Below are 26,449 nucleotides of genomic sequence, written 5' to 3'. Positions count from 1 at the left end.
TATTAATGCACCATAAAAGTTGCCATAACTGTAAGGGGTAAAGCAAAGGCTCAGCCTCAGCCATTCCATCGTGTGTGCGAAAGCATCTAGTTGTTCTAAGACACGTTCTACTGCCGGCTTATCAGAAATTCAAACTGGAGGGGAAATCAAATGCTGATGAGCTGGGGTTTTTTATACTAAATTGACTATTTCGAGTGTATTTAGTACTAGTTAGGAATCTGTTCCGAGTACCATTTTCTCATCCTAATCTTACACTTCACGTGCATTACATACAGGAATTTTCACGGGATCCACTGAGATTACAGAATGATTGAAACCAAACAGGCAGGTTAAGCCTACTGCTGTCTAATGTGTTAGCCACATGTGGCAAATTGGGAATCCAGATGTGCAAAAATCACCTTTCTGCTTAGTAAATATAAAAATGATTATTGGACACTTGGGCACATCATGCTAATACTCATATTCTCACAGTGTGTGCATGTGTCCTTCAGCCTTTGTGTGTTTGTTGGTTAAAAACGAAAAACAAGAGTGTGCAAATGTATTTTGATTGGCGAGTGCTTTACTTGCTTGGTTACCGACCGGTGCTAGATGTTTAAATAACTATACAGACACGTATATTGACCTGTATTGTGCGGGCGCATTAAGGAGTTTGCAACTAAAATGAGTGCATCTGGCTAAAACGGTGTCGACGTAGCCTCACCTGCGGCTAGTCAGCGATCTCTCTCAGACAACATCGGGTTTAGGTGCATCTTCCATGGGGATATAGCCACAACAGAAGTTTGCAAAGCATTGGGGAAATGGAAGAGTTAACAAGGAAAGGCAGAATAAACCAGGTGCATCCCACATATTTGGCTGTTTAGCGCAGAAACAATTTCATGATTTCCGTATTTCTTTGTTGAGCACAGAAGGGGGAAACCTAAATACAATACAACAGTGTGTAATTTACCAATACAGAAACAACTTACGCAACGCAAACCTGCGACATGGGGGTGAGGGTCTATTGCCAGAGTAAAATAGGAAGCAGGCAGTAAAGAATCATAGACAATTAAAAATTTACAGCGCAGAAGGAGGCCATTCGGCCCATCGTGTCTGTGCCGGACGACAAAAAAGAGCTATCCAGCCTAAACCCACTTTCCTCTCGGTCCGTATTCCTGTAGGTTACGGCACTTTAAGTCATTTTTAAATGCGATGAGGGTTTCTGTCTCGACCACCCTTTCAGGCAGTGAGTTCCAGACCCCCACCAAATTTCTCAACTGCCCGCTAGATAACGGACTCTGTTGGAACAGAACAGATAACGCAAACCATAACTACTACTATATTGCATCTCCAGCCAGCAGTGGCACACAGAGCTCCGGAAATGTCACATTGCCAAGATGCTTAGAATATATTCAATCGACTGTACACACTGCAGTGTGTTAAAACAATGTTTTTCTGCTGAAGTATTATCCACAGGAAAGGCCTGTACATGACCTGGGATCACTGCATCAGATTTGGCCACATAGGGGCTTTCAACACCTTCTCTCTCCGCCCACCCCTGCCACTGCCCCCCTCCAAACATAACACACAAGTAAAATAAATAATTTAGTGCATCTCACCCTGTAGCAAGCGCTCCTCCTGTTGGCTGAACGTGGAGTGGCACTGGCGTCGAAGTCGCGGAGAGGTCCGTACCTCGCTCACCTGCCCGCCCATCTCAAGTGGCGACGAGTGCTCTTAATGGGAGACAAAAAGGACGAAATAAGAACAAAAAAAAGGAAATAATTTTCTGTTTCAATCCAGTTCCCAACCCAAGACACAAGACAAGTGACCCTCGAAGATCACCCCGGAACTGCAATTTCATTTGAAGAGGCAATACTGAGATGAGGAGAAATTTTTTCACTCAGAGGGTGGTGAACCTGTGGAATTCTCTACCACAGAAGGCTGTGGAGGCCAAGTCACTGAATATATTTAAGAGGGAGATAAATTTCTGGAAACAAAAGGCATCATCAAGGGGTATGGGGGAAAAGCAGGAATATGGTGTTGAGATGGAGGATCAGCCATAATCATATTGAATGGCAGTGCAGACTCGAAGGGCCAAATGGCCTACTACTGCTCCTAATTTCTATGTTTCTATAAGGACAGACTGTACAAGATTTTAATGTGATATTAAAGTGTCCTCTTTGAGGGACTGATTCGAATACAGAGAGCAATGAAGGAGATTCAAAGCTCAGTGTTTGTACCACGGCAGGATCAGATCTAAAGAACGAAGGGCATCGCAGGGACAGCAGTAAAACCATCACAAAGTGCCCCCATTAACAACATCATTTCTTAAACATAAACAGTAATGATTTGGATTTGGGGGCACAGGGCACAATTTCAAAATTGGCAGATGACATGAAACTTGGAAGCGTAGTAAACAGTGCAGAAGATAGTGATAGGCTTCAAGAGGACATAGGCTGGTGGAATAGGCAGACACGTGGCAGATGAAATTCAACACAGATGTGTGAGGTGATACATTTTGGCAGGAAGAATGAGGACAGACATTCACACAATTTTAAAGGGGATGCAAGAACAGAGACCTGGGGTATTTGTGCAAAATAATCTTTGAAGGTGCCAGGACAGGTTAACAAAGGCGTTAATAAAGTATATGCGATTCTGGGCTTTATAAATAGAGGCACAGCTTGCAAAAGGCTGGAAGTTATGTTAAACCTATATAAAACACTAGTTTGGCCACAGCCGGAGTATTGTGTCCAATTCTGGGCATCACACTATCGGAAGGATGTGAAGCCGTTGGAGATGGTGCAGAGAGATTTACCAGAATGGCTCCAGGGATAAGGGATTAGCGTTACGTGGATAGATTGGAGAAGCTGGGGTTGTTCTCCTTGGAGCAGAAAAGGCTAAGAGGAGAATTGATCGAGGTGTTTAAAATCATGAAGGATTTAGATAGAGTAAATAAAGGGAAACTGTTTACAACGGATGAAGGGTCGATGACCAGAGGGCCCAGATTTAAAGTGATTGACAAAAGAACCAGAGGTGACGTCAATGAAAGCTTTACGCAATGAGTAGCTAGGATTTGGAATGCACTGCTCGATAGGGCGGTGGATACAGATTCAATGGTAACTTTTAAAAAAGGAATTGGATAAATACTTGAAAGAAAACAAATTGCAGGGATATGGGGAAAGAGCGGGGGAGTGGGACTGACTGGATTGCTCTTCAAAACTCGATGGGCCGAATGGCCTCCTTCTGTGATACGACGATTCCATTTTGCTTCCCCCGAACCTTCTGCAGTCTGGCTATGCACCATCTAAGACTAATGGCTCCCATGCTTTCATCGCAATGCTGCCCTGAATACTGACAATCACGAGGTGGGAGAGAGCAGCGGCAGGGTGATTATCCCACTCCGTGAGGAAGCATCCACCCTCTCCTCTGTACCGTCCCATCGCCGAGACTGCAATCTGTGTGATGATTACAGGCGTGGAGACATGTCCCACTACTCTAGCGTGCCGTGTGCTGATTTAACATCAAGTGGTCTTTTAAAATAGCTTCCAGCTTCATGTTTACACTTCAAAATACAGAAATGAAACCCGACAAAAAAGACAAGTTTAAATTCGAGTGAATGTGGACTTAAAGTGTTGCACCTAATCACCTCAGAAATTACAAATGCTTATCTGCATTTTTGAAGTTGCCAAAGAAATTGAGGGGACTGTATAGGACAGCACAGTACTGAGAGAGCGCTGCTGCCTTTTGGGTGAGACATTAAACCGAGGCCTCATCTGACTGTTCTGATGGATCCCATGACACTGACTGAAGAGTCAGAAGCTGTGCGCCCTGCTCACCATTCAGCTAATACCCAATGAAGCAGTCCATGCCCGCATGCAGCAAGGCCTGGACAACATTCAGGCTTGGACTTAGAAGTGGCAAGTAACATTCGTGCCACACAAGTGCCAGGCAATGACCATCTCCAACAAGCGAGAGTCAAACCAGCTCCCCTTGAAATTCAACGGCATTTCCATCTTCAAACCCCCCCACCATCAATATCCTGGGGACCTGAAAGTTAACTGGACCAGCCACATAAATACTGTGGCTACAAGAGCAGGTCAGAGGCTGGGTATTCTGCGGCGAGTGTCACCTCCTGACTCCCCAAAGCCTTTCCACCATCCACAAGGCACAAGTCAGGAGTGTGATGGAATACTCCCCACTTTTCTGACGAGTGCAGCTCCAACAACACAAGCAGCTCGACACTATCCAGGACAAAGCAGCCCGCTTGATTGGCACCCCATCCACCACATTAAACATCCACTCTCTCCACCATTGGTGCACCGTGGCTGCAGTGTGTACCATCTACAAGATGCACTGCAGTAACTCGCCAAGGCTTCTTCGACATCACCTCCACCACGCAGAAGGACAAGGGCAGCAGGCGCATGGGAGCACCATCACCTCCACGTTCCCCTCCAAGTCACACACCATCCCGACTTGGAAATATATCACCTTTCCTTCGTCGTCACTGGGTCAAAATCCTGGAACTCCCTCCCTAACAGCACTGTGGGAGCACCTTCATCACATGGACTGCAGCGGTTCAAAAAGGCGGCTCACCACCATATTCTCAAGGGCAATTCGGGATGGGCAATAAATGCCAGGATCGCCAACGACACCCACATCCCATGAATGAATAAAAAACAACACTAAAAACAGATACATTGGTTATTGATCACACATTTTCTGTGCACATGTTCACTGCCACATTTGCCTATATAATGCTTCCAGATTAATCCATTGGTAGCAAAACACTTTGGGGCATCCTGAAGATGTGAATGCACTCTTTACTTACAATTTCTTACAACTGAATCTGGTTGGATGGATCCCGTTCTACAGAAGAGCGAGGGAACAGGGACAACACCAAACCAAGTTTTGGTCTCTAGCTTACTAGCTAAAGGCCAGTCTGGCTAAGAACACAACTCGGTGAATGAGCTATCAAAAGGAATTCCCATTTATAATCGAAGGAGGCTTATTTCAAATCATTTAATTTTTAAAGTTGATTGTGAAAGTTAGATATGTGCACCTTATTTTATTTATACAGTTAGGCTACAAGTCTCCCTCTGAAGTGAAGAGTAGTAGAACCACTTGGAAATCTTCCTAGACTACACAAATAACTGGCTGCTGCCTCTCCCTAGTCACGGCCCTCCTGGCTCGGAACTGTATCTCAATTGAGTCACTGTGCAAACAAGTTGGAGGTGCATAAAGTACAGACGACTGGCTGCTCATAAACCTAGTCTGCACAAAAATGCACCCGTCACGCTTGCAAAATGTCTGGGCTGCAGCACTTTGCTGATACAGCCCGATTAACGTGGAATGCATCCATGTGAGGTCACATGGGGGCCGATCATTAACCTAAAACAGGGTTTAAAGTAGTTCATCAGTGGAACTCAGCAAGAATTTAACTGACGAAAAAGGGGCAACTTTACTTAATTGGCCAAAACTACGAGCATGAAAATTAACGGAGTGCCTGTGTTTTTCAGTGGAGTGCCACTCCGACTGCCCTTCGAGAGCTTAGTCACTGGACAGACTGCGTTGCCTCTGCAGCTATCTGCCCCTAATCCCATGTAGAAGGAGCATGCATTGAACACAACAGCTCGCATTTATATAGTGCCTTTAACGTAGTAAAATGACCCAAGGTGCTTCACAGGAACGTGACACCCAGCCACAAAAGGAGAAATGAGGGCAGGTGCCCAAAAGCTTGGTCAAAGAGGTAGGTTTTAAGGAATGTCTTAAAGGAGGAGAGAGGTGTAGAGAGACGGAGGTATTTAGGGAGGGAATTCCTGAGCTTGGGGCCGAGGCAGCAGAAGGCACGGTCAGCAATGAAAATTGTGCATGTGCAGCAGGCCAGAATTAGAGGATTCCCTTCACAATGCTGTGCTGGACTGTTCAACATTGGAAGTTACCCAGTTACACCTAGGGGTGAATTCAGTCAGTCCCCTGGCCAAGAGTTTAAATGTGACTGGAAGTCTTGCACCTGCAGCACCTGGTTTCAGGGAATATGGCACTGACCACTGCACCACAAAATAGCCACCATATCACCAGAGTTCAAATGCCATTACTTTCACACACCTAAGGGCTAGTTCCGGAGGTGCAGTAGCAGAGGCCTGGATCATTTGTCCACCTGCTCGGATAATAGGAGATGTTGGGGAACCAGAAGCGAAGGCAAAGCTATGCAATACGAAAAAAGACTTGCATTTATACAGTGCCTTTCATGACCACCGGGACGTCTCAAAGCGTTTTACAGCCAATGAAGTACTTTTGAAGTATGGTCACTGTCAGGACACCGGGAAGAACCCGCTACTCTTCTTTGGAATAGTGGCCGTGGGATCTTTTACATCCACCTGAGGGGGCATACGGGGCCTCAGTTTAACGTCTCATCCGAAAGAGGGCACCTCCGATAGTGCAGCACTCCCTCAGCCCTGCAGTGGAGTGTCAGCCTGGATTTTATGTGCTCAAGTCCCTGGAGTGGGACTTGAACCCACAACCTTCTGACTCAGACAAGAATGCTACTCACTGAGCCACGACTGACACTAGAACGAGGGTAATCACAAGGAAGACTGACTCAACCGCCGTCTCTTCTTCCTTTCCTGGAAAGCCACATGACGAAATCTTTATGATGGGGGAGGGGGAGCAAAGAAGACGTAAGGGAGCAGTTGTTACAGTAGATGTATTTGATGATGTGCTTGCCTCAATGCTAGCTAGAGCTAAAATGCTGAGGCCCTGAAACAGATACTGCTACTCTGCAATGTTGGCCATGCTGAAGTGGGAGCAAAGACAAGACACTGCACTGATACTGGGCGCAGTGATATGAACTATATCTTTATACCTGGTGCATTGCCTTATGTCTCAGCCAGTGACCATTTGCTTCACAGTACTGGAGGGATGAGGGAGGGAATGAGACAGAATGCATACAAGAAGGGAGGAGTGGGTGCGCATAACGATAAGAGAGTCAAGGGTTATGGGGAGCGGGCAGGGAAGTGCAGTTGAGGCCAAGATCAGATCAGCCATGATCTTATTGAATGGCAGAGTAGGCTCAAGGGGCCAAATGGCTGACTTCTGCTCCTATTTCTTACGCAATGTGGCTGTTTTTTTATTACGAGGACATTAAGGGCTGGTTGGATCTAGGTAATTGAAGTTATGAAGGGATAGGACAGAGTAGATAGCAATAGGCGGTTTCCCGTGATTGAGGTGTCTAAAATCAGGGGATACTGATGCAAGATTAGGACAGGAGAAACTGAGGCTGGGGATTGCAGAGCTCGGGATTGAAGCAAAGGGGAATAAAGAGATGTGGGAACTGAGCAGACACATGGGATTCGGACTACAGTCAACAGAGGATGAACACCAACTCCAACTGACTGCTTGGGCCAAACGCCACCTTTTCATGCTGTAATCGTGATGTCATTCCAGAACAAGAAGGGATGAGTCGCAGTCTCTGAACTGCTCTCCTTTTACAGAAAACAGTAACCCCCCCACCACCCCCTATCAGTACTGCTAACAATAGGGGAAATACCATAACATGGGGCAGGCAATGCAACCCCTTCAATGCCATGTCTGGCGTTGGGGGGAATGACAATACAGGTATCTATGCCATTCTAGCAAGTACAAACTGAAGCCATCTCATTACAGAATTAATCTGGCAAGAGAAAGCAGAACTCAGGCTACAACTATGAGCTCAGTAATATAAATTACAGCGGGATTCATGATACAAGCTTGGCCACTGTGACTAGACATCCAAATAGCGCCGACTTGACTATTCCAACGCACTCCTGGCTGGCTTCCCACCATCTACCCCCATGTAAACTAGAGGTGATCCAAAACTGCTGCCCGTGTCCTAAAGCGCACCAAGTCCCATTCACCTATCACCCCCTGTGCTCGCTGACCTACATTGGCTCCCTGTTGAGCAACGCCTCAATTTCAAAATTCTCATCCTTATTTTCAAATCCCTCCATGGCCTCATCCCTGCCTATCTCTAATCTCTTTCACCCACCCCCTGCCCCCCAGATATCTGCGCTCCTCTAATTCTGCCCTCTTGAGCATCCCTGATTATAATCGCTCAACCACTGGTGGCCGTGCCTTCTGTTGCCTGGGCCCCAAGCTCTGGAACTCCCTCCCTAAACCTCTCTTCCTCCTTCAAGACGCTCCTTAAAACCTACCTCTTTGACCAAGCACCTGCCCTAATTTCTCCTTATGCGGCTCAGTGTCAATTTTTTGTCTCCTGTGACGCACCTTGGGACGTTTCACTACGTTAAAGGCGCTATACTAATACAAGTTGTTGTTGTCACAAACATAATCTGAATGAAATCGAGAAATCTAGCTTTTTTTTTACAAATTCCTCCTCCCATAGCAAAACAGAATGGGGAGATTCAAGTGCAAATCTGTCTGGTTCTGGATGCATTTAGAAATAAGAGATAGGTTGACACTATCCATTCACCCCAGGGCACATTCACTTAATGCAGGTTTTCTAAGAGGTCAGAGGGAAAGAGATAGGTAAACAATAAACTTTAAAGACAAAAAAGAAGTTCTGCTTTGTCTTCCCTTGTCAAACAATGACTGTCCAGTGATTCTTACACAACGGCGACTCTTAATCAAGAGTCTTCCTCATTTTGATTAGCGAAACAGTAAATGCCAGCACAGCACTCCCTCAGAACGTGGGTGTACTAATGGGCTGCAACAGGTTATTATGGCTCAGATTTGCCCCTTGTGATGTTCACTGAGCTTCTGACCTGCAGAGCCATCAGGTGATGCTGCCCTACAGCAAGAGACCAAGGAATAAAGCAGCACATTAAACCTGAGCCGCTTTGCTCACCTGCTGCGTTGCAGGATTGGAGGAGCCCTGGCATCGTGACACCAATGTTCCCGATAAGCTGCCCGGCCTCGCAGAGGCCTGGAGGTCCTGTGCGGGCCACATGCCGGCTTCACAATGGAAAAAAAAAAAATCGCACAACTGCGGAAATGCGAATGGGGCACGCACCCAAAAAAATGTTCACGGGAACATCTTGCGACACCACTCCCAAACTGGGAAATAGTGCATAGGATGAAAAGGGGGGGCGGGGGGGAAAGAGAGGGAGAGAAACCAAGATATGAAGACCCCAAATAGATTTGGTCTCTTAAACAGAACACAATTGCAAAAGCATAGCAAACTGGTTTGCTGAGATTCTTCAATCAATCAAACACATCGCCACTAGGAGGCAAGTCCAAAATTGCACAGGAATGTGCTTCAGTCTGAATACCAGTAAATTGGCAATCCCAGCAGGATTGCAAAACAAAAACTAAGCGGCAGTGCTGCTATCCCCGAGGCTTCACAGCTCTTGTTGGACACCGATCTCCCTTTAGTTAACTTGGAAAACAACCGAAAGCTAAGCCCATCCACTAGGAACGAGCTACACGTGGTGAGCAGCCATTTAACCAGGTTCCACCCAGATGCTTGCTTTGAACACACACTGCCTTACCTGCTCTGTACATACAGTGGATCATGAGCACCGGATTCTCTGTTCCAAACAATGCCATCGCCCTCCGGAGACTCTTGGGTCACAAGCCGTGGCTTTCTTTCCCCTCTCACTCCCCTGCAACTGCACTCCGGAAAAGCTTGTGTAAAAACCAGCACCGCTGGACACAGCTCAGGGTACAGGCATGTTCTGATGCCGGCCCCTCCCACTGATATTTGGTAGATACAGCCAACATCTATGAGCTCACCCGCACAACTAGGACAGCCTTGAATACACAAAGCTTTTACAACGCCTGTGAACTTTACCCTGCCAGGCCAATCACTTGCATTTCTTCAGCAATCAACATTAACCCTTTCACTGATTTTTATTTTAAAGAGAGAGAAAAATTGCATGCACCAACTTCATTTTCGCGGTGTTGAAGTCAAGAAATATTTTACTGTCTTCTACCCTCGCAGAGACAGAACCTCAAAACAACAACTTGTATTTATATAGCGCCTTTAACGCAGTGAAATATCCCAAGGCACTTCACAGGAGTAGTATGAGATCAAAGATTTGACACCGAGACGCATAAGTAGAAATTAGCACAGGTGACCAAAAGCTTGGTCACAGAGGGAGGTTTTAAGGAGCGTCTTGGAGGAAAGAAAGGTAGTGAGGCGGAGAGGTTCAAGGTTCAGAGATGCTCAAGTGGGCAGAGATAGAAGAGTGCAGACAGCTCGGGCAGTTGTGGGGCTGGAGAAGATTACAGGAAAGGGCGAGGGTCATGGAGGGATTTGAAAATAAGGATGAGAATTTTGAAATCAAGGCATTGCTTAACTGGAAGCCAATGTAGGTCAGCGAGCACAGGGCTGATGGGTGAGCGGGACTTGATGTGAGTTAGGACACAGGCAGCCAAGTTTTGGATGACCTCTAGTTTATGTAGGGTAGAATGTGGGAGACCAGCCAGGAGTGCCTTGGAATAGTTAAGTCTAGAGATAACAAAGGCATGGATGAGGACTTCAGCAGCGGATGAGCTGAGGCAGGGGCGGAGACGGGCAATGTTAGAGGTGGAAATAGGCAGTCTTGGTTAGGTTGAGCTTCTTTCAGAGTCAAATATGACGCCATGGTTGTGAACAGTCTGGTTCAGCCTCAGACAGAAGTTTGGGGGGAGCGATGGAGTCAGTGGCTAGGGAACAGAGTTTGTGCGGGGACCGAAAACAATGGCTTCGGTCTTCCCAATATTCAATTGAAGAAATTGTCTGCTCATCCAGAACTGGATGTCGGACAAACAGTCTGACAACTTAGAGAGCGTGGAGGGGTCGAGAGAAGTGGTAGTGAGAGAGCTGACTGTGGAACTCTACCTCCTACAGTCTACAGAGACTAGAGCACAAAAATCTAGGCGGACACTCCGGTGCAGTGCTGAGGGAGTGCTGCACTGTCGGAGGTGCCGTCTTTCGGATGAGACATTAAACCGAGGGCCCGTCTGCTCTCTCAGGTCCCATGGTACTATTTCGCAGAAGAGTTATTCCCGGTGTCTGGCAAATATTTATCCCTCAACCAATATCACTAAAAAAACAGATTATCTGATCATCATCAGATTGCTGTTTGTGGGAGCGTGCTGTGCGCAAATTGACTGCCACGATTCCCACATTACAACAGTGACCTCACTTCAAAAAGTACTTCGTTGGCTGTAAAGCACTTTGTGACACTCCAAGGTCGTGAAAGGCGCTATAGAAATGCAAGTCTTTCTTTTTTCTTTTTGTCACTGCCTCAGTCATTCAAGCTTTTAACACCAAAGTCTGGCATCGCTTACCAATACACGCAGCCCTCTCAGTTACTCTCATCAACCTCGGTGACCCGTACTGTGGGCCAGGGTCTCCCAATTTAAAACAAACACAAAAATATTTCCAAGTCTCAAGGGGCTATTAAGAGACACGCACTTACACAATCTTATCAAAATCAGTGCCGCCTCAAGTCCACGCAAAATCTGTATCAAAAGCCACACTTTTAATATCGGAGGATTAAAAATATACAATAGTAAATTCGTACTGGCACCAGCACTGGTCTGACTGTTCCAGAAAGGCAATGAAATCAAGCTATGCTCATAATATATTCTGGACCAAAATGCCTCCAAGCTGGGGTTAACTTGGTTTGCATGTTCCACACAGTTACTGGGCCGAGACGTTGAATAGCTTAAAACATGATAAACATTATCCGCGCTGACGGAAAAAAAAGACACGAATAAGGATCGTAATTTCATAATACGGAAACTGTGGTATGTTGTATGAAGTAGCGTGGCGCTTTCTCCAGCACGTAACACATTAGCGTTAACTGCAATTCTGTTTTGCAGGTCAACAGTCTCTCACAACATAAGAACATGAGAAATAGGATCAGGAGTAGGCCATGCGGCCCCTTGAGCCTGCTCTGTCGATCTGATTGAATGGCAGAACAGGCTCGAGGGGCACTATGGCCGACTCCTGATCCTATTTCTCATGTTCTTGTGTTGTGAGAGACAGTTGAGCTGCAAAACAGAATTGCAGTTTACACTGGGGAAAGCGCCACGCTAGCTGGCCAAAGGCTACAATTCAGACCGCTTCCAAACTTTTCCATTTATCATAGTTTGGGACAGTCTGAAAGATGAACAATAAAGGGACTTGGTTTACAGGGCACCTCAGAGATGCCAGACTACTTCAGGTAAAACGAATAGCTTTGTGGTGCAGTCATTGTTATGTATGCTAGAAAGACTATAGCGCTTTTCACGACCACCGCACATCCCAAAGCACTTTACAGCCAACGAAATACTTTTTGAAGTGTGGTCACTGTTGTAATGAAGGAAACGCGGCAGCCAATTTGCGCACAGCAAGCTCCCACAAACAGCAATGTGATAATGAACAGATACTCTGTTTTAGTGATGTTGATTGAGGGATAAATATTGGTCAGGACACCAGGGACAGCTCCCCTGCTCTTCTTCAAAATAGTGCCATGGGATCTTTTACGTCCACACCCGAGAGCAGACGGGGCCTCGGTTTAATGACTCATCCAGAAAACTGAACCTCCAACAGTGCAGCACTCCCTCAGCACTGCACTGGAGTGTAAGCCGAGATTTGAGTGCTCAAGCTCCCACAACCTTCTGACTCAGAGGGGAGGATGCTACCCACTGAGCCACAGCTGACACACAGTGCGAAAAAACAGAATCGTCACGGAAACAAGCGAGCTGGGTGCACAACAAATTCAGCAAAATTAGAAAATTCGCCGAGACAAACACCAACAATACAGACTATATTTGGTGTGCGGGATTCAGAGTAAATCTACTTAATGTACCTCGAGGGCACAAGACCTCGAGGGTAGCCACAGCACTAACCCTCAAACAATCACGAGTTCTACTTTCTGCGATGTACAGATGAGCTGAAACTGGTAAATAACAGAACTTAGAAATATCCTGGTGGGAATTAAAAAACCCACTTCAGAACATATAAAACTCACTGGAACAAGACATACTTTTACTAAATTAGAAAACACAGTCTGCATTATGTTTTCATGTGACTTCAGACATTCATCATAGGCAGTCCCTCAGAATCGAGGAAGACTTGCTTCCACTCTTAAAATGAGCCCTGAGGTGGCTGTACAGTCCAATACAAGAGCCACAGTCCCCGTCACAGGGTGGGGTAAGATAGTCGTCGAGGGAAAGGGTGGGTGGGACAGGTTTGCCGCAAACCTTCAGACATTAAGATCTGTTCAACTTCCTGAAAAGGCTTTGAGCTTGAAATAAATGGTGTCGATTTTATTTTTTAACACACTTAAAGGGCTAGAAATTTGCTGGATACCGTCGCTCACGAGGGTCAGAACAGGGGCGTTAAAGGGTTGGCAGCCCCGAGCGGCAGCAATTTTAGTGTGCCGGTACCTCCCGGGAGCGCTGCGCCAGCGTGCAGCACCCCCGGCATCCATCCGGTTTCAAAATTTGGTTTGTGCTGAACCCATTGCGCCCCGTAGTGACACCGCCAGAGAAAGCTGGCGTGCAGAGCTGTCCCGGCGGCATTGAGGAAAGGAATGATTGCATGAGATAAGTGAGATTGTTCTTTTTGCCTTTGTGCGATTTCACTTTATTTGGGGTGAGTAATATCTCGGGAATGTTTTGTGTTTTTTGTCCAGATTCTTTTTTGTTGCAGGGAGGCCTCTCTCAAGGCGCTACGAAGCCAGCTCTTTATCTCCAGATATTCAGTTGCTCACCCGGCCTAGCACACTAATGGAACGCCTCCCTTAGCATTCCGCCCCACTCTCAGGGCGCAGCTGATGAATTTTTTTGTCCGCCGATGCAAACCATTTCCAGGCGTTAAATTTATCCATCGCCCGACATTAATGCCGCAAAATACTATCAACCTAATTTCCAGCCCAAAGTATTTTAATTACTGTTTTTTAAAAAAAATAATTGTAATCTACCTAGCGTTAAAATACAAATGGGACTTCAACCAAATCAGACTCATACAGGGCAGTTAGCACAAAAAGCAGGGTTGAGTTTAGAGCGGAGCTAAGAGGTGCTGGTAAATCATAGGTCACCAGCAAAAGTGGGAGCAAGAAGTGCTTTGGTAAACCTTTTTGAGAAAATAGATAAAGCAGGAAAGATATTTTCACCTGAAGTATTAATTGGCTGGGTCATTGAATATATTTATGGTGAAGATAGACAGATTTTTGAGCTATAAGGGAATAGAGAGTTATGGGGAGTGGGCAGAGGGCAGAGAAGTGGAACCGAGTCCAAGATCAGATCAGCCTTGAACTTATTAAATGGCGCAGCAGGCTCGAGGGGCCAAATGGCCTACTCCTGCTCCTATTTCTTATGTTCTTACGTAAGTAGTGTCCAAAGAGGCTCGTGGTTTTATGCGCAGCAGTAGATCCAAGCTGATGCAACTTGATGGGACATATACAAAGCGGGAGAGAAATCTGCCCCTTGTATTGTTCACAGTTTTATGTCACGTTGCAACATCTCCAGAAAATGGCTTTCCCATTATATGGAGGTTTCATAATTGAAAACAGATGACACAGGGAAAATACATTGGCAATCTGCATGTCGATGTAGTTTACATTATACATCAACATTTTTTTTTAAATTGACCTTTAAAACTGTTACCCAACACAAATCCAGGCTGACACTCCAGTGCAGTGCCGAGGGAGAGCTGCACTTTCGGAGGTGCTATCATTCAGATGAGACGTTAAACCGAGGCCCCGTCTGCCCTCTCAGGTGGACGTAAAAGATCGCATGGCACTGTTTCGAAGCAGAGCAGGGGAGTTCTCCCCAGTGTCCTGGCCAATATTTATCCCTCAATCAACAACAAAACAAACAGATTATCTGGCCGTTATCACAGTGCGGTTTGTGGGAGCTTGCTGTACGCAAGTTGTCTGCCGCGTTTCCTACATTACAACAGTGACTACACTTCAAAAGTACTTCATTGGCTGTAAAGCACTTCGAGACATCCGGTGGTCGTGATACCAGTATTCCTCTCAGTATTGCACCTAAGAAGCCATTCTTCATTCTACACAACAAATATTGGCAAGATATTTGACCACGCAAGACATCATAGAAACATCACAGCAGAGTCTGATCCTGTTCTCACCTGTTCGAGATTAATTTTCAGTGGTTTCCCCCCCCTCTGGGAAGCGCTCATGTTTGGGAATTGGATGAGGACAAGATCACAAACAGCCGGCCAACACACAAGGCACAACCGGGCCATGTGCACCCGGCAGGTACTCACCATTTTTTCTCTTGTTCAACGGAGAAAGGCCATTGTTTGACTGCAGCGTGAGCTCTTGCAATTCATTCGTGACCGCTTCGCTCTGTGGGCTTGGAGCCGAGCCATCTTCCTCACCATCGCCAACCCCAGCGCCGTCTGACCCATTCCCAGAGACGGCGAGGGGAAGGCTAACTTCATTCAGCAAATCCACTTTGGCTCGAATGTTAACCTGCAGCAAAAAAAAGTAATGGGAAACGGTTTTAAAAAAAAAAAGCTGAATGCACTCATCCCGAGTGCTATGGGGTCAAGTTTCAGGCTGCGCCTAGAACGGCGTAGTCCCGACCTGGATGCTCGTTTTTCGCGCCTAAAATTGCGACAGAAAAATACCTCTTAATTCTCCGGCTCCTTGCTGGTCCCTGGGAGCTCGGCGCGGCGCGCAGACAGCAGCGGGGCGCGGAGCCACAGAGTCGCGCCGATTCTGCAACTGGAGGGGAGCTAAGTTAAATGAGGCAACGTCGTGCCGGCAGCCCAGCGCGTGCGCATTGGACCGCGAGCGCACACGCAGTAGCCCAGAAACATTGGCACTCGGCCACTTTTAAAGGGACTTAAAGAAAAGTGTCGATTTGTCTCGTGTACCCCTGGAAAGGCTTGGGATTGAATTTTGGTGATTTTTTGTGTGTCTGATTCTGCAAATTTAAGTTTTAACCTGGCTATCTGGCTGCCTCTCCCTGTCCCTGGCCGAATGGCCCAAGTCTCCCTCGCAGCTCGAAGGCCGCTTGCTGTGTCTTCGGCCGCCGTCAGCCACTGCCGCCGCCCCTATCCCGTGGCCGAATGGCCTCAGCTTCCCTCGCAGCTCGAAGGCTGCTTGCTGTTCCTTCAGCTGTCGTCGAGCCACTGACTCCGCCCCTGTCTCCTACATGGAAAGGCGGCCTGAAGCACCACAGCCCGAAGGCTGCTTGCTGCCTTTGTTGTTGGGCTGCCATCGAGTCACTGACGCCGCCCCTGTCTCCTACATGGAAGGCCTGCGCCTGAAGCACCGCAGCTCGAAGGCTGCTGCTGCTTCTCGTAGGTAGGAATATTCAATATTTTGTCTTTTTTTTTGTTTATAATTTTTTTAGTCAGGATGGCTCTTTATTTGTATAAGTAAGACTGTTGAATGCTTGTAGAATTTAATTACTTCCCCCCCCCCCCCCCCCCGCCACCCCCTCGTTCCCTACGCCTGATTTGTAACCTACACCTGATTTGTAAAGTGTAGGCAAGGTTTTTCTGAGCGTACAAAAATCTACACTTACTCCATTCTAAGTTAGTCTGGAGTAAGTTTTCACTGCCTAAACTTTCAAAACAGGCATAAGTGGCCGGACACGTCCCCTTCTGAAAAAAAAATCTGTTCCAAAATGAAACTGTTCTAACTGACTAGAACTGGAGCAAATTAAATGCCGAGAATTGCAATTTCTAAGATACTCCATTCTAAACCAGTTGCTCCAAGAAAATAGGAGCAACTCAGGCCGAAACTTGACCCCTATATTACTATCCCTAGGAACACTTAAAGGATAAAAGATAGGCTGCAATCAATCAACATTCAACAGATTTAAAAAATGCTTAAATATTTTGGGCGAATTCGTTGATGAACTGTCACTAATGCAGATAAGAATAAATAAATAACAAAAGTGCACAGCACCATCCAAAATGGAATATACCTTCTGCAAATTACTCATTTAAGCAGGAGATCCAAGACTCTGGAACAAACAGCTCCCCAAGGATTTATTCCCTTTTCGGATGGTGAAATAAAGCATCCATCCCAACATCGAAACACATCACCCGCTCTCCTCCTCAACCCCTCAAAACCCATCTCTTCAGCCAAGATTTTGCACACCATTTTGTGGTGCAGCATCCTTTATCTGTAGGCTTTATCAAGTACCTTTGCACATTTCTTTATAATTATGTTGTGCATTTAATGAAGAGTTTAAAAGTGTTCCAATGTGCTTCATTGAAGATATTTTATGTTAAATACATAAATGCATGTAGGTGAAACAACAAAGCTGAACTCAGGGGTCACAGATAACTACATTTTAAAACAAGTTTGAGATTACTGCTGGAACACCATACTGTCCCCAGAAATGATTACCCAAACTGACCCACACCCACCACCTGGCTCTTCTCAAGAACAGCACTTGAAGGGCCTGGGACAAAGAACTGCATTCAGCAGGCGAATGAGTCACACCACTCCACCCTGGGGCAAGGGGCAAAGAGATTTCAATCATAAAATGGAAGGTAGCGATACATTACTCACAGAACAATCTGCATCACACTTACCAAGCTCATTTTAAACCTAATTGTAATGAGGTGAATAGATCAGAACATATTGTTTTTCATGCCCAGCCAGGTGTGTGAACAGGACTTGGTGCAGAAATAAGGTTAGGTGTGAGAGCAGTCATTCAGTCTGTCTGGTGCACTGTTCCCTCCTACACCACCCCCCGCCGCCTTCCACTTCTTCTCAAGCTGCTCCTTAAATAAAAGTGAGGTGTGGCAGGTAAATAAAAGGTATAGTTTCAAGACACAATCTTATTCCAGTTTTTGTATTCCAGCATCTGTTCTGCTTATTGTGAAAGCAACTAAAACTCTCAAAGAAATTACCCTGCTGGAAAACACTGTGCTTTAACTCGCACCAAGTCTCACTCGCCCTTCATCATCATCATCATAGGCAGTCTCTCGAATCGAGGATGACTTGCTTTTTTTTTTAGATTACTATTTATTTAGCAGTGAAGCTGCAAGTTCATACCATCACTTGTTAGTGTTTATTTTGGTAATACTGAAATCCCTCCTACAATCTGCACAGCCACTGATCTAATCCATCAGACACTCATATTTGCCATTTCTCACATTTCTGTTAGCATGAAATAAAGGCTGTTTTTATACCTTGAGTTGTTCTCGAGGATGACTTGCTTCCATGTCAAAAAAAAAAGTTCACAGGTGTTTCAATGAAGGACCTAAAATTCCAGATCCCGAACTAAATCCTGAAGGGTGGAAGATGCCTGTGTGTTTTTTAACGTGTGGCGACCATTGCACACCAGCCACCACACGGGCTCGACAGAGCTAGGTCTTGGTCCAGTGGCAAGGACTTTACCCCTGTGCTCGCTGACCGACATTGGCTCCCGGTCCGGCAACGCCTCGATTTTAAAATTCTCATCCTAGTTTCAAATCCCTCCATGGCTGCACCCCGCACTATCACTAATCTCCTCCAGCCCCACAATCTTTTTCCAGTTTTTATATTCCAGCATCAGTTCTGCTTATTGAGATCTCAGCGCCCCTCCTATTCTGGCCTTGTGAGCATCCCTGATTTCAATCGTTTCACCATTGGCAGCCGTGCCATCAGTTGCCTGGACCCCAAGCTCTGGAACTCCTTCCCTAAACCTCTCTTTCTCCTCCTTTAAGACGCTCCTTAAAATCTACCTCTTTGATCGAGCTTAATTAGTTGAGAGGAAAGAGGCAAGAGAGTAGAGCTAAAAGGAAGCACTCAGATTGGTGGGATGTGACGAGTGGTGTTCCCCAAGGATCTGTTCTGGAGGCTCAGCCTTTCACCACATACATCAATGACTTAGATGAAGGGATGGAGAGTTCTACAATCCAAGTTTGCAGTTGACAGAGTTAGGAGGCACAGTATGTCATTTGGATGAGAGCAGGAAGTTACAAAACGATATAAACGGACAAAGTGAATGGGCAAATCAATTGCCGATGGAGTTCAAAGTGGGAAGTGCGAGATTACCCGCTCTGGAACCAAGAAAGACAAATCGGAATACTTGCTTAATGGTGAGACTGGGAGCCCTGGAGGAGCAAAGGGGTTTAGGTGTTAATGTACACAAATGACTAAAAACTAGTGCATAGGCAAAGGCTAGTGAAATGTTTGCCTTTATCTCAAGGGGGCTGGAATATAATGGGCAGGAAGTACTCTTCAGTTATACAGAGCCTTGGTCAGAGCCTGTCTGGAGCCCTGCCTTCAGTTCTGGACACCTCAGGATAAACGCAAGGCTCCAGACAGGGTCTGACCAAGGCTCTGTATACTGGTCTTGGAGGGGGTCCAGCGCAGATTCACCAGAATGATACCAGAGCTTAAAGGGTTAAATTATGAGGGGAAATTTGCATAAACTTGGCATATATTCACTGGAGTTTAGACAGTTGAGGGGTGATCAAATCGCACAGTTTAAAAATGACAAGAATGCTTCAATGGGCTAATTGGCTGACTTAATATGCTAAATAGATAGGATAGTGTCACAGGACATGGATCAAAGGCAGGTGACGGAGTTGAGGGGGCAGATTAGTCATGATCCGATTGAATGGCAGAACAGGCTTGAGGGGTTGCTTCCAACATCTCCAATAAAACAAATTCATGCTAACACTCGGAGAATGTGACACTGGATCTGCATAACAAGGGAGACACAGTTTGCTCTATGAAAAGATAGCAAGGGTATGCAAGAGCAGGAAAGTTATTTTAATAGATGACTTTAATTATCCAAATATAAACTGGAAAACCCAAGTGGTTTAGAGTCAGAGTTGGTAAATGTATTACATGACTATGTCAGGACCCAGAGTCAGGAAAGCCACAAGAGACCATGCTTCTCCAGACCTGTTAGCTCAAAGTGACCCAGACATAGTGCAAGGAATGGAAGTCGTGGCCCCCTTAGGGGGCAGTGACCACAGGATGACGAGGTTCAATGTGATTTGGGATCCAGAAATAGCAGCGATCAGGAGCCAGGCATACAGGAGCTAAATTCAGTGAAATGAGAGAAGAGCAAAAGCAAATGGATTGGGAGGAAGTTATTCAATGACACTTCAGCAGAGGATAAGTGGAACACCTTTAAAGGCATAAGGTTAATCACGCAAAATAAATATATACCTGGTACAGGGTATCAGCAATCTCAGACTAAATACAATGATTGACACAGTGGATAAATGAACTCCTCTACAATTTTGCAGGGTAAAAACGGGAAGAGGTTCGCCAAGATGAATGAGGAAGATGCAGAAACAGATAGGGTGCTCAGAGGAGCAAAGAGAGAGGAATAAGCATAATGAGAGACAAAAGATAACAGTATGGACTAATCAGTATTTTCAAAAGTAAGAAAACAACCAAAGAAAACCCATAAAAGATGTAAATGGGCTTGACAGAGGATCAGAACAAGATAGAAAAGATTCTGAGCAATTATTTCCTCCATGTATATGGAAAAAAATTAGTAACATGTCCTCCTCAAGCAGAGATAATGTAGACATAACTAATGACTTGGATCAAAATGAGTTGGAAGTGCAAGACAGGCTGATACTCAAAACGAATCAATCCTCAGGGACAGATATTTATCCACGAGAGGCTAGGGAGGAGATTTAGGAGGGACTGACCATTATTATGCATCATCATCATAGGCAGTCCCTCGAAATCAAGGAAGATTTGCTTCCATTCTAAAAGTGAGTTCTCAGGTGACTGTACAGTCCAATTCAGGAATTACAGTCTCTGTCGCAGGTGGGACAGTTAGTCATTGAAGGAAAGGGTGGGCGGGGAGTCTGGTTTGCCGCACGCTCCTTCCGCTGCCTGCACTCGGCGACGAGACTCGAGGTGCTCAGCGACCTCCCGGATGCTCTTCCTCCACTTAGGGTGGTCTTTGGCCAGGGACTCCCAAGTGTCGGTGGGGATGTTGCACTTTATCAAGGAGGCTTTGAGGGTGTCCTTGAACTGTTTCCTCTGCCCACCTGGAGCTCGCTTTTCGAGTAGGAGTTCCGAGTAGAGCGCTTGCTTTGGGAGTCTTGTGTTATGGGAGAGCCACTGAACAACAGGCCAACTTGGTGCCCATGTGCAAAAATGGAAACAAACCAGGCTCAGACAACCACAGAGCCACTCACGCTACCTGGATCTGTATAAAGCAATGGAATTGCTCGTCAGATGTAAACATTCGATAATTATCTGTACAATATTAATCTAATTAACAGTCAATATCAGGAAGACCCTGCCTGACCAACCTCCTCAACTTCTTTCGCAAAACCAACAATCCGAAATAATCTGTTGATATCCCCATGACTTGATGTACCTCGACTTCCAAACGGCATTCGACAAAGTTCCACATACAAGCTACATGTTGAACCTCCCTTATCTGGAACCCTGGGGACCTGGCCTGTTCTGGAGAAGGGATTTTTCTGGACGAGGGTGGTGCAGGGGCTATCGGGGCTGGCTGGCTTGAGCTGGGAGTGCGGCCGAGAGATCATTGGGGGGTGGATCGCAGGGTCAGGCCAGTGATTGCGGGAGTCGGCAACGAGGAGGGACTTCAATTTGTTTGTGTCAGAGTTCTGCGCATGCGCCACCCGGTGGCCCGGGAATGGTCTGGACGAGGGGTATTTCTGGATAAGGGAGTTCTGGATAAAGGGAGGCTCAACCTGTATTAGTTGAGACGAAAGCTGTAGAGATCCAGGGTACATCTTGGGAATGGATAAAAACTTGGCTGAAGTTTAGAAAACATTGTGGGGCCTGTTACAGGGATTGCGTTGAAGTTGGGGAAAGTACTGAGTGGGGTTGCCCCCGGAATTGGTGCGACAACCGTGACTGTTTGTAATTTAGAGCCATCATTTGGATTCAGAAACTCAAGGCTAATTGGTCAAATTTGCAGGTGATACTAAACTAGTACGGGCAATTGGAATTGGAGGAGACAGTTCAAACTACAGAAGGGATATGCAAGGGGGGGCGGAACAATGGAGATGAATTGTATTCCAAATAAGTGTCAAGTGCAGTACATAGGAAGAAAAAAATGGGCAACACACATACTCCACGAATGGTATTGAAATAGCTAAATATGATATTGAGATAGATCTAGGAATCTCAGTGCACCAGCCCTCGGCACCTGGAGTGCATGTTCCAAATTTGTGTAGAAGCTGCCTTCATATTCTGAACAACCACCTCATAACCTCACGTTATCAAGAGGGAACATAGTCTACAGGTGTTCTGGAGGGAGTAAAGCTGATGCCCCCAAAATCCAATCCCACGCTTGCCAACTTACATCGGCTCCCCTGTTCCCCAGCTTTGAAAACCTCATCTTAAATATTACCTTCTTCCCTACTTCTGCAATCCTGTCCAGCCCCATGTTCCCCGCCTGCTTTGAGTTTTTCTATTATATAACTCTGGTCTACTGTTGTCCAGTTACCAAGTCGTTACACTTCACAATTCTCTTCGGAAACCTCTCCACTCTCACTCCTTCAAAAGCCTTGTGGAAATTTGTCTCCGACAGTGTCCGCAGAGAGCTTAAAAATACGCAGCTTACTACATTTGAGTGTAAGATCTTTATCTTCATTGGGCTTACAAGTCAGTGTTTTACTAGCATGGACTGGCCCTCGCACAACTGATACTGAAAGGAATGTCAATTGTGGCAAGAGAAAGCTCCATTTTAACACGAGCTTGATAAATATTTGGATTGAGACATTTTTCATTTTAAATACACAATGATTACAGACAGAAGGTCCAAAACAGTATGTTTGCAGCACACTAACGGACAGAAGACTTGGGAAGGTTTGGGGGGGGGGGGGGGAAGAGACTTGGTTTAAAATTTCCCTCAACAAAAGGAAGCAAGGAGAAACATTAGGATCTGAACTTGTGGTGTTTTGATAACCACTTGAGCCCGAGAGCTATCACCTGAGTTAGTGAGATGGCACAGAAAAACCAAAGAACCGCATTCAAAAAAAGTTACACACACACACACCAGGGAATGTACCTCGAGGCTATAAGCCAAACCTCCACCTGTTTCTTCCCCCAACTACAGAACCACTTTTACTTGATGCTTCTCGAAAGCAGATCCAGTGGTCCACCACGAAGCCCTGTCCAATCGCGAGTGACCCAGACACACCGCCGCACTGACGCACCACCACGCCACACTGAAAGGTAACTGCTCCAAACTCAGGAAAAGAGTGACAAACATAGAAAGAGGAAGTACGGTGATTGCAGGTTGACAACAGGAAACAAAACAGGGTAAATTCAGCAAGCTGCAATGTGAGTCACTGCACCAACACAGCAGCTGCACGCAAGATCTTCTCGAACAAAGAAAAATAATTCAGAACGTTAAATCCAAGTAAATAGAGGCACATAAACCAAGCATGACTTGGTAAGCAAACTTATGCCAAGAAATCTATTTTAACCGCAAGAGAAATTTCAGTTGACTGGAGGAGCCAAAATAAAATGAATTGCTAAATTACTGTTAACTTCCAAGATTATCGTAAGCATTTGGCCCAAGCACATCTTCAGCAGAGAGAGAAACTCCTAGGCTTGGGTGATCTCATGAACGACTCACTTCTCCCTTGCAAGTGATAACGCACTGAAGGCTGCTAAATCACTCATCAGTTGATGTCTCTACAGCAGTGGTTTCTAAACTGAGGACCATCAACAGAGTCAGATAATACATTGCACAGAATGAAGTTTGGATCTGAGTTGCGAAATCTGCACAAGCGCGGCGCCTCCTTAGTATCATGCACAGCACAAATGATCCTGCAGGAATGCTGTGGCCCCCAACTCCTGGCCACACCAAGCAGGGTCTCGGTGTGTTTTTGCGCCTGTAAATCGTCTCACCAGTGCCCAGGTACAGGTCACAAAGAGGGTTTTGATCACGATCAACTAGCCGCAGAGGGACACACTGCGCACAACCATCAGTTATTGCAATGACGCAACCACCAATCATCATCATAGGCAGTCCCTCGGAATCGAGGAAGACTTGTTTCCACTCTAAAAATGAGTCCTTAGGTGGCTGAACAGTATGAGAGCCACAGTCCCTGTCACAGGTGGGACAGATAGTCGTTGAGGGAAGGGGTGGGTGGGACTGGCTTGCCGCAGGCTCTTTCCGCTGCCTGCACTTGATTTCTGCACACTCTCTCGGCGACGAGACTCAAGGCGATGCAACCACCAATAGATGCTGGAGGTCACGGTGCAGTCACTGACCTAGAATGCAGATCCCTTTAAGTCACCCAATGGGCATTTTAATGCGTCAGTAAGATGGGGCACATAGCTAACTGGACAGAGTCAGTGTCAAATTTTAAAATCATGCCGAGCTTTGAGAATACTAGAATTGGGGTCTTGCAAGCCACTGATAGCCAGCTTGAATTCCACTGCTGCGAGGTAAGCAACATTGAAATCACACCGTATTTGCCCCCTCAATAGGGTACAGGGACAGGCTGTGGTTGGAACCAACAGAAGGGACCAACAAACATGCAACAATATGTGCTTCCACAGGCCCCGGATGAATTGCATTGCTACACATGTGGCATCATAGTGGGGCACAAAAGCCAGTACAACAGTCCAGATTTCACTCCATATGAATGTATTTAAGGTGGAGATAGACAGATTTTTGAACGATGAGAGAGTCAAGGGGTGCAGGCAGGGAAATGGAGTAGAGTCCATGATCAGATCAGCCATGATCTTATTGAATGGCGGGGCAGGCTTGAGGGGCCTATTCCTGTTCCTATTTCTTATGTTTTTATATTCTTGGTATGACCAAGCTCATTCTGATTTCGAGGCAGCAGGAAGCAGATTGTAACCAGTAGATCAAATCATTTTTGAAAAGAAGAAGACAGTTAGTTAGAGTACAATAAATGAACCAGAGGCTCAGAACTTGCTTTTGTAGGCTATAGTCAAGAAATGGAAAATGTATATCTTGCATTTCTTAGTATCTAAGCCATGGATGTGGCACAGAAATGTGACTACACCTCACCGCTCTTACTAAACAGTCAGGGGAATCTCTCCGATAATGCAACTTTCCATCACTCCTTTTGAAATTTTGCAGTTGTACAGGGCCTTGGTGAGACCCCATCTGGAATATTGTGTTCAATTTTGGTCTCCTAATCTGAGGAAGGACATTCTTGCTATTGAGGGAGTGCAGCAAAGGTTCACCAGACTGATTCCCGGGATGGCGCGACTGACATATGAGGAAAGACTGGATCAACTGGGCCTTTATACACTGGAGTTTAGAAGGATGAGAGGGGATCTCAGAGAAACATACAAGATTCTGGCAGGACGGGACAGGTCATAAGAACATAAGAATTAGGAACAGGAGTAGGCCATCTAGCCCCTCGAGCCTGCTCCGCCATTCAAAAAGATCATGGCTGATCTGGCCGTGGACTCAGCTCCACTTACCCGCCCGCTCCCCATAACCCTTAATTCCCTTATTGGTTAAAAATTTATCGATATGTGATTTGAATACATTTAATGAGCTAGCCTCAACTGCTTCCCTGGGCAGAGAATTCCACAGATTCACAACCCTCTGGGAGAAGAAATTCCTTCTCAACTCGGTTTTAAATTGGCTCCCCCGTATTTTGAGGCTGTGCCCCCTAGTTCTAGTCTCCCCGACCAGTGGGCACAACCTCTCTGCCTCTATCTTGTCTATCCCTTTCATTATTTTAAATGTTTCTATAAGATCACCCCTCATCCTTCTGAACTCCAACGAGTAAAGACCCAGTCTACTCAATCTATCATCATAAGGTAACCCCCTCATCTCCGGAATCAGCCTAGTGAATCGTCTCTGTACCCCTTCCAAAGCTAGTATATCCTTCCTTAAATAAGGTGACCAAAACTGCATGTAGTACTCCAGGTGCGGCCTCACCAATACCCTGTACAGTTGCAGCAGGACCTCCCTGCTTTTGTACTCCATCCCTCTTGCAATGAAGGTCAACATTCCATTCGCCTTTCTGATTACCTGCTGCACCTGCAAACTAACTTTTTGGGATTCATGCACAAGGACCCCCAGGTCCCTCTGCACCGCAGCATGTTGTAATTTCTCCCCATTCAAATAATATTCCCTTTTACTGTTTTCTTTTCCCCCCCTCCAAGGTGGATGACCTCACATTTTCCGACATTGTATTCCATCTGCCAAACCTTAGCCCATTCGCTTAACCTATCCAAATCTCCTTGCAACCACTCGGTCTCCTCTAAACAACCCGCTTCCCCACTAATCTTTGTGTCATCTGCAAATTTTGTTACACTACACTCTGTCCCCTCCTCCAGGTCATCTATGTATATTGTAAACAATTGTGGTCCCAGCACCGATCCCTGTGGCACAACACTAACCACTGATTTCCAACCTGAAAAGGACCCATTTATCCCAACTCTCTGCTTTCTGTTAGCCAGCCAATTCTCTATCCATGCTAATGCATTTCCGCTGACTCCGCGTACCTTTATCTTCTGCAGTAACCTTTTGTGTGGCACCTTATCGAATGCCTTTTGGAAATCTAAATACACCACATCCATTGGTACACCTCTATCTACCATGCTCGTTATATCCTCAAAGA

At 46.0% G+C, this 26,449-nt stretch overlaps 1 protein-coding gene across 4 annotated transcripts in view; it reads right to left on the bottom strand.

Annotated features, from left to right (window-relative positions):
* LOC139229971 (myocardin-related transcription factor A-like) overlaps window positions 1–26,449 on the bottom strand; it is a 240,402-nt gene that overhangs the window by 151,265 nt on the left and 62,688 nt on the right. Inside the window, exons 1-2 of one of the 4 annotated variants that reach the window (XM_070861663.1) lie at window positions 15,179–15,257; window positions 1,596–1,709 (exon numbers count right to left, since the gene is read on the bottom strand). In XM_070861663.1, the coding sequence (XP_070717764.1) occupies window positions 1,596–1,689 (94 nt within the window). In that variant the 5' untranslated portion in view covers window positions 1,690–1,709; window positions 15,179–15,257. Of the gene's footprint in view, window positions 1–1,595; window positions 1,710–9,461; window positions 9,549–15,178; window positions 15,258–26,449 lie in introns of those variants that run through there. The other 3 variants (XM_070861659.1, XM_070861664.1, XM_070861661.1) reach the window with 3 other exon arrangements.

Source organism: Pristiophorus japonicus, chromosome 19 (assembly GCF_044704955.1).
Source record: "Pristiophorus japonicus isolate sPriJap1 chromosome 19, sPriJap1.hap1, whole genome shotgun sequence".
Taxonomy (NCBI): Eukaryota; Metazoa; Chordata; class Chondrichthyes; family Pristiophoridae; genus Pristiophorus; species Pristiophorus japonicus.
Note: the sequence above shows the minus strand (reverse complement) of the source record. Positions and strands in the feature narration are given on the sequence as shown.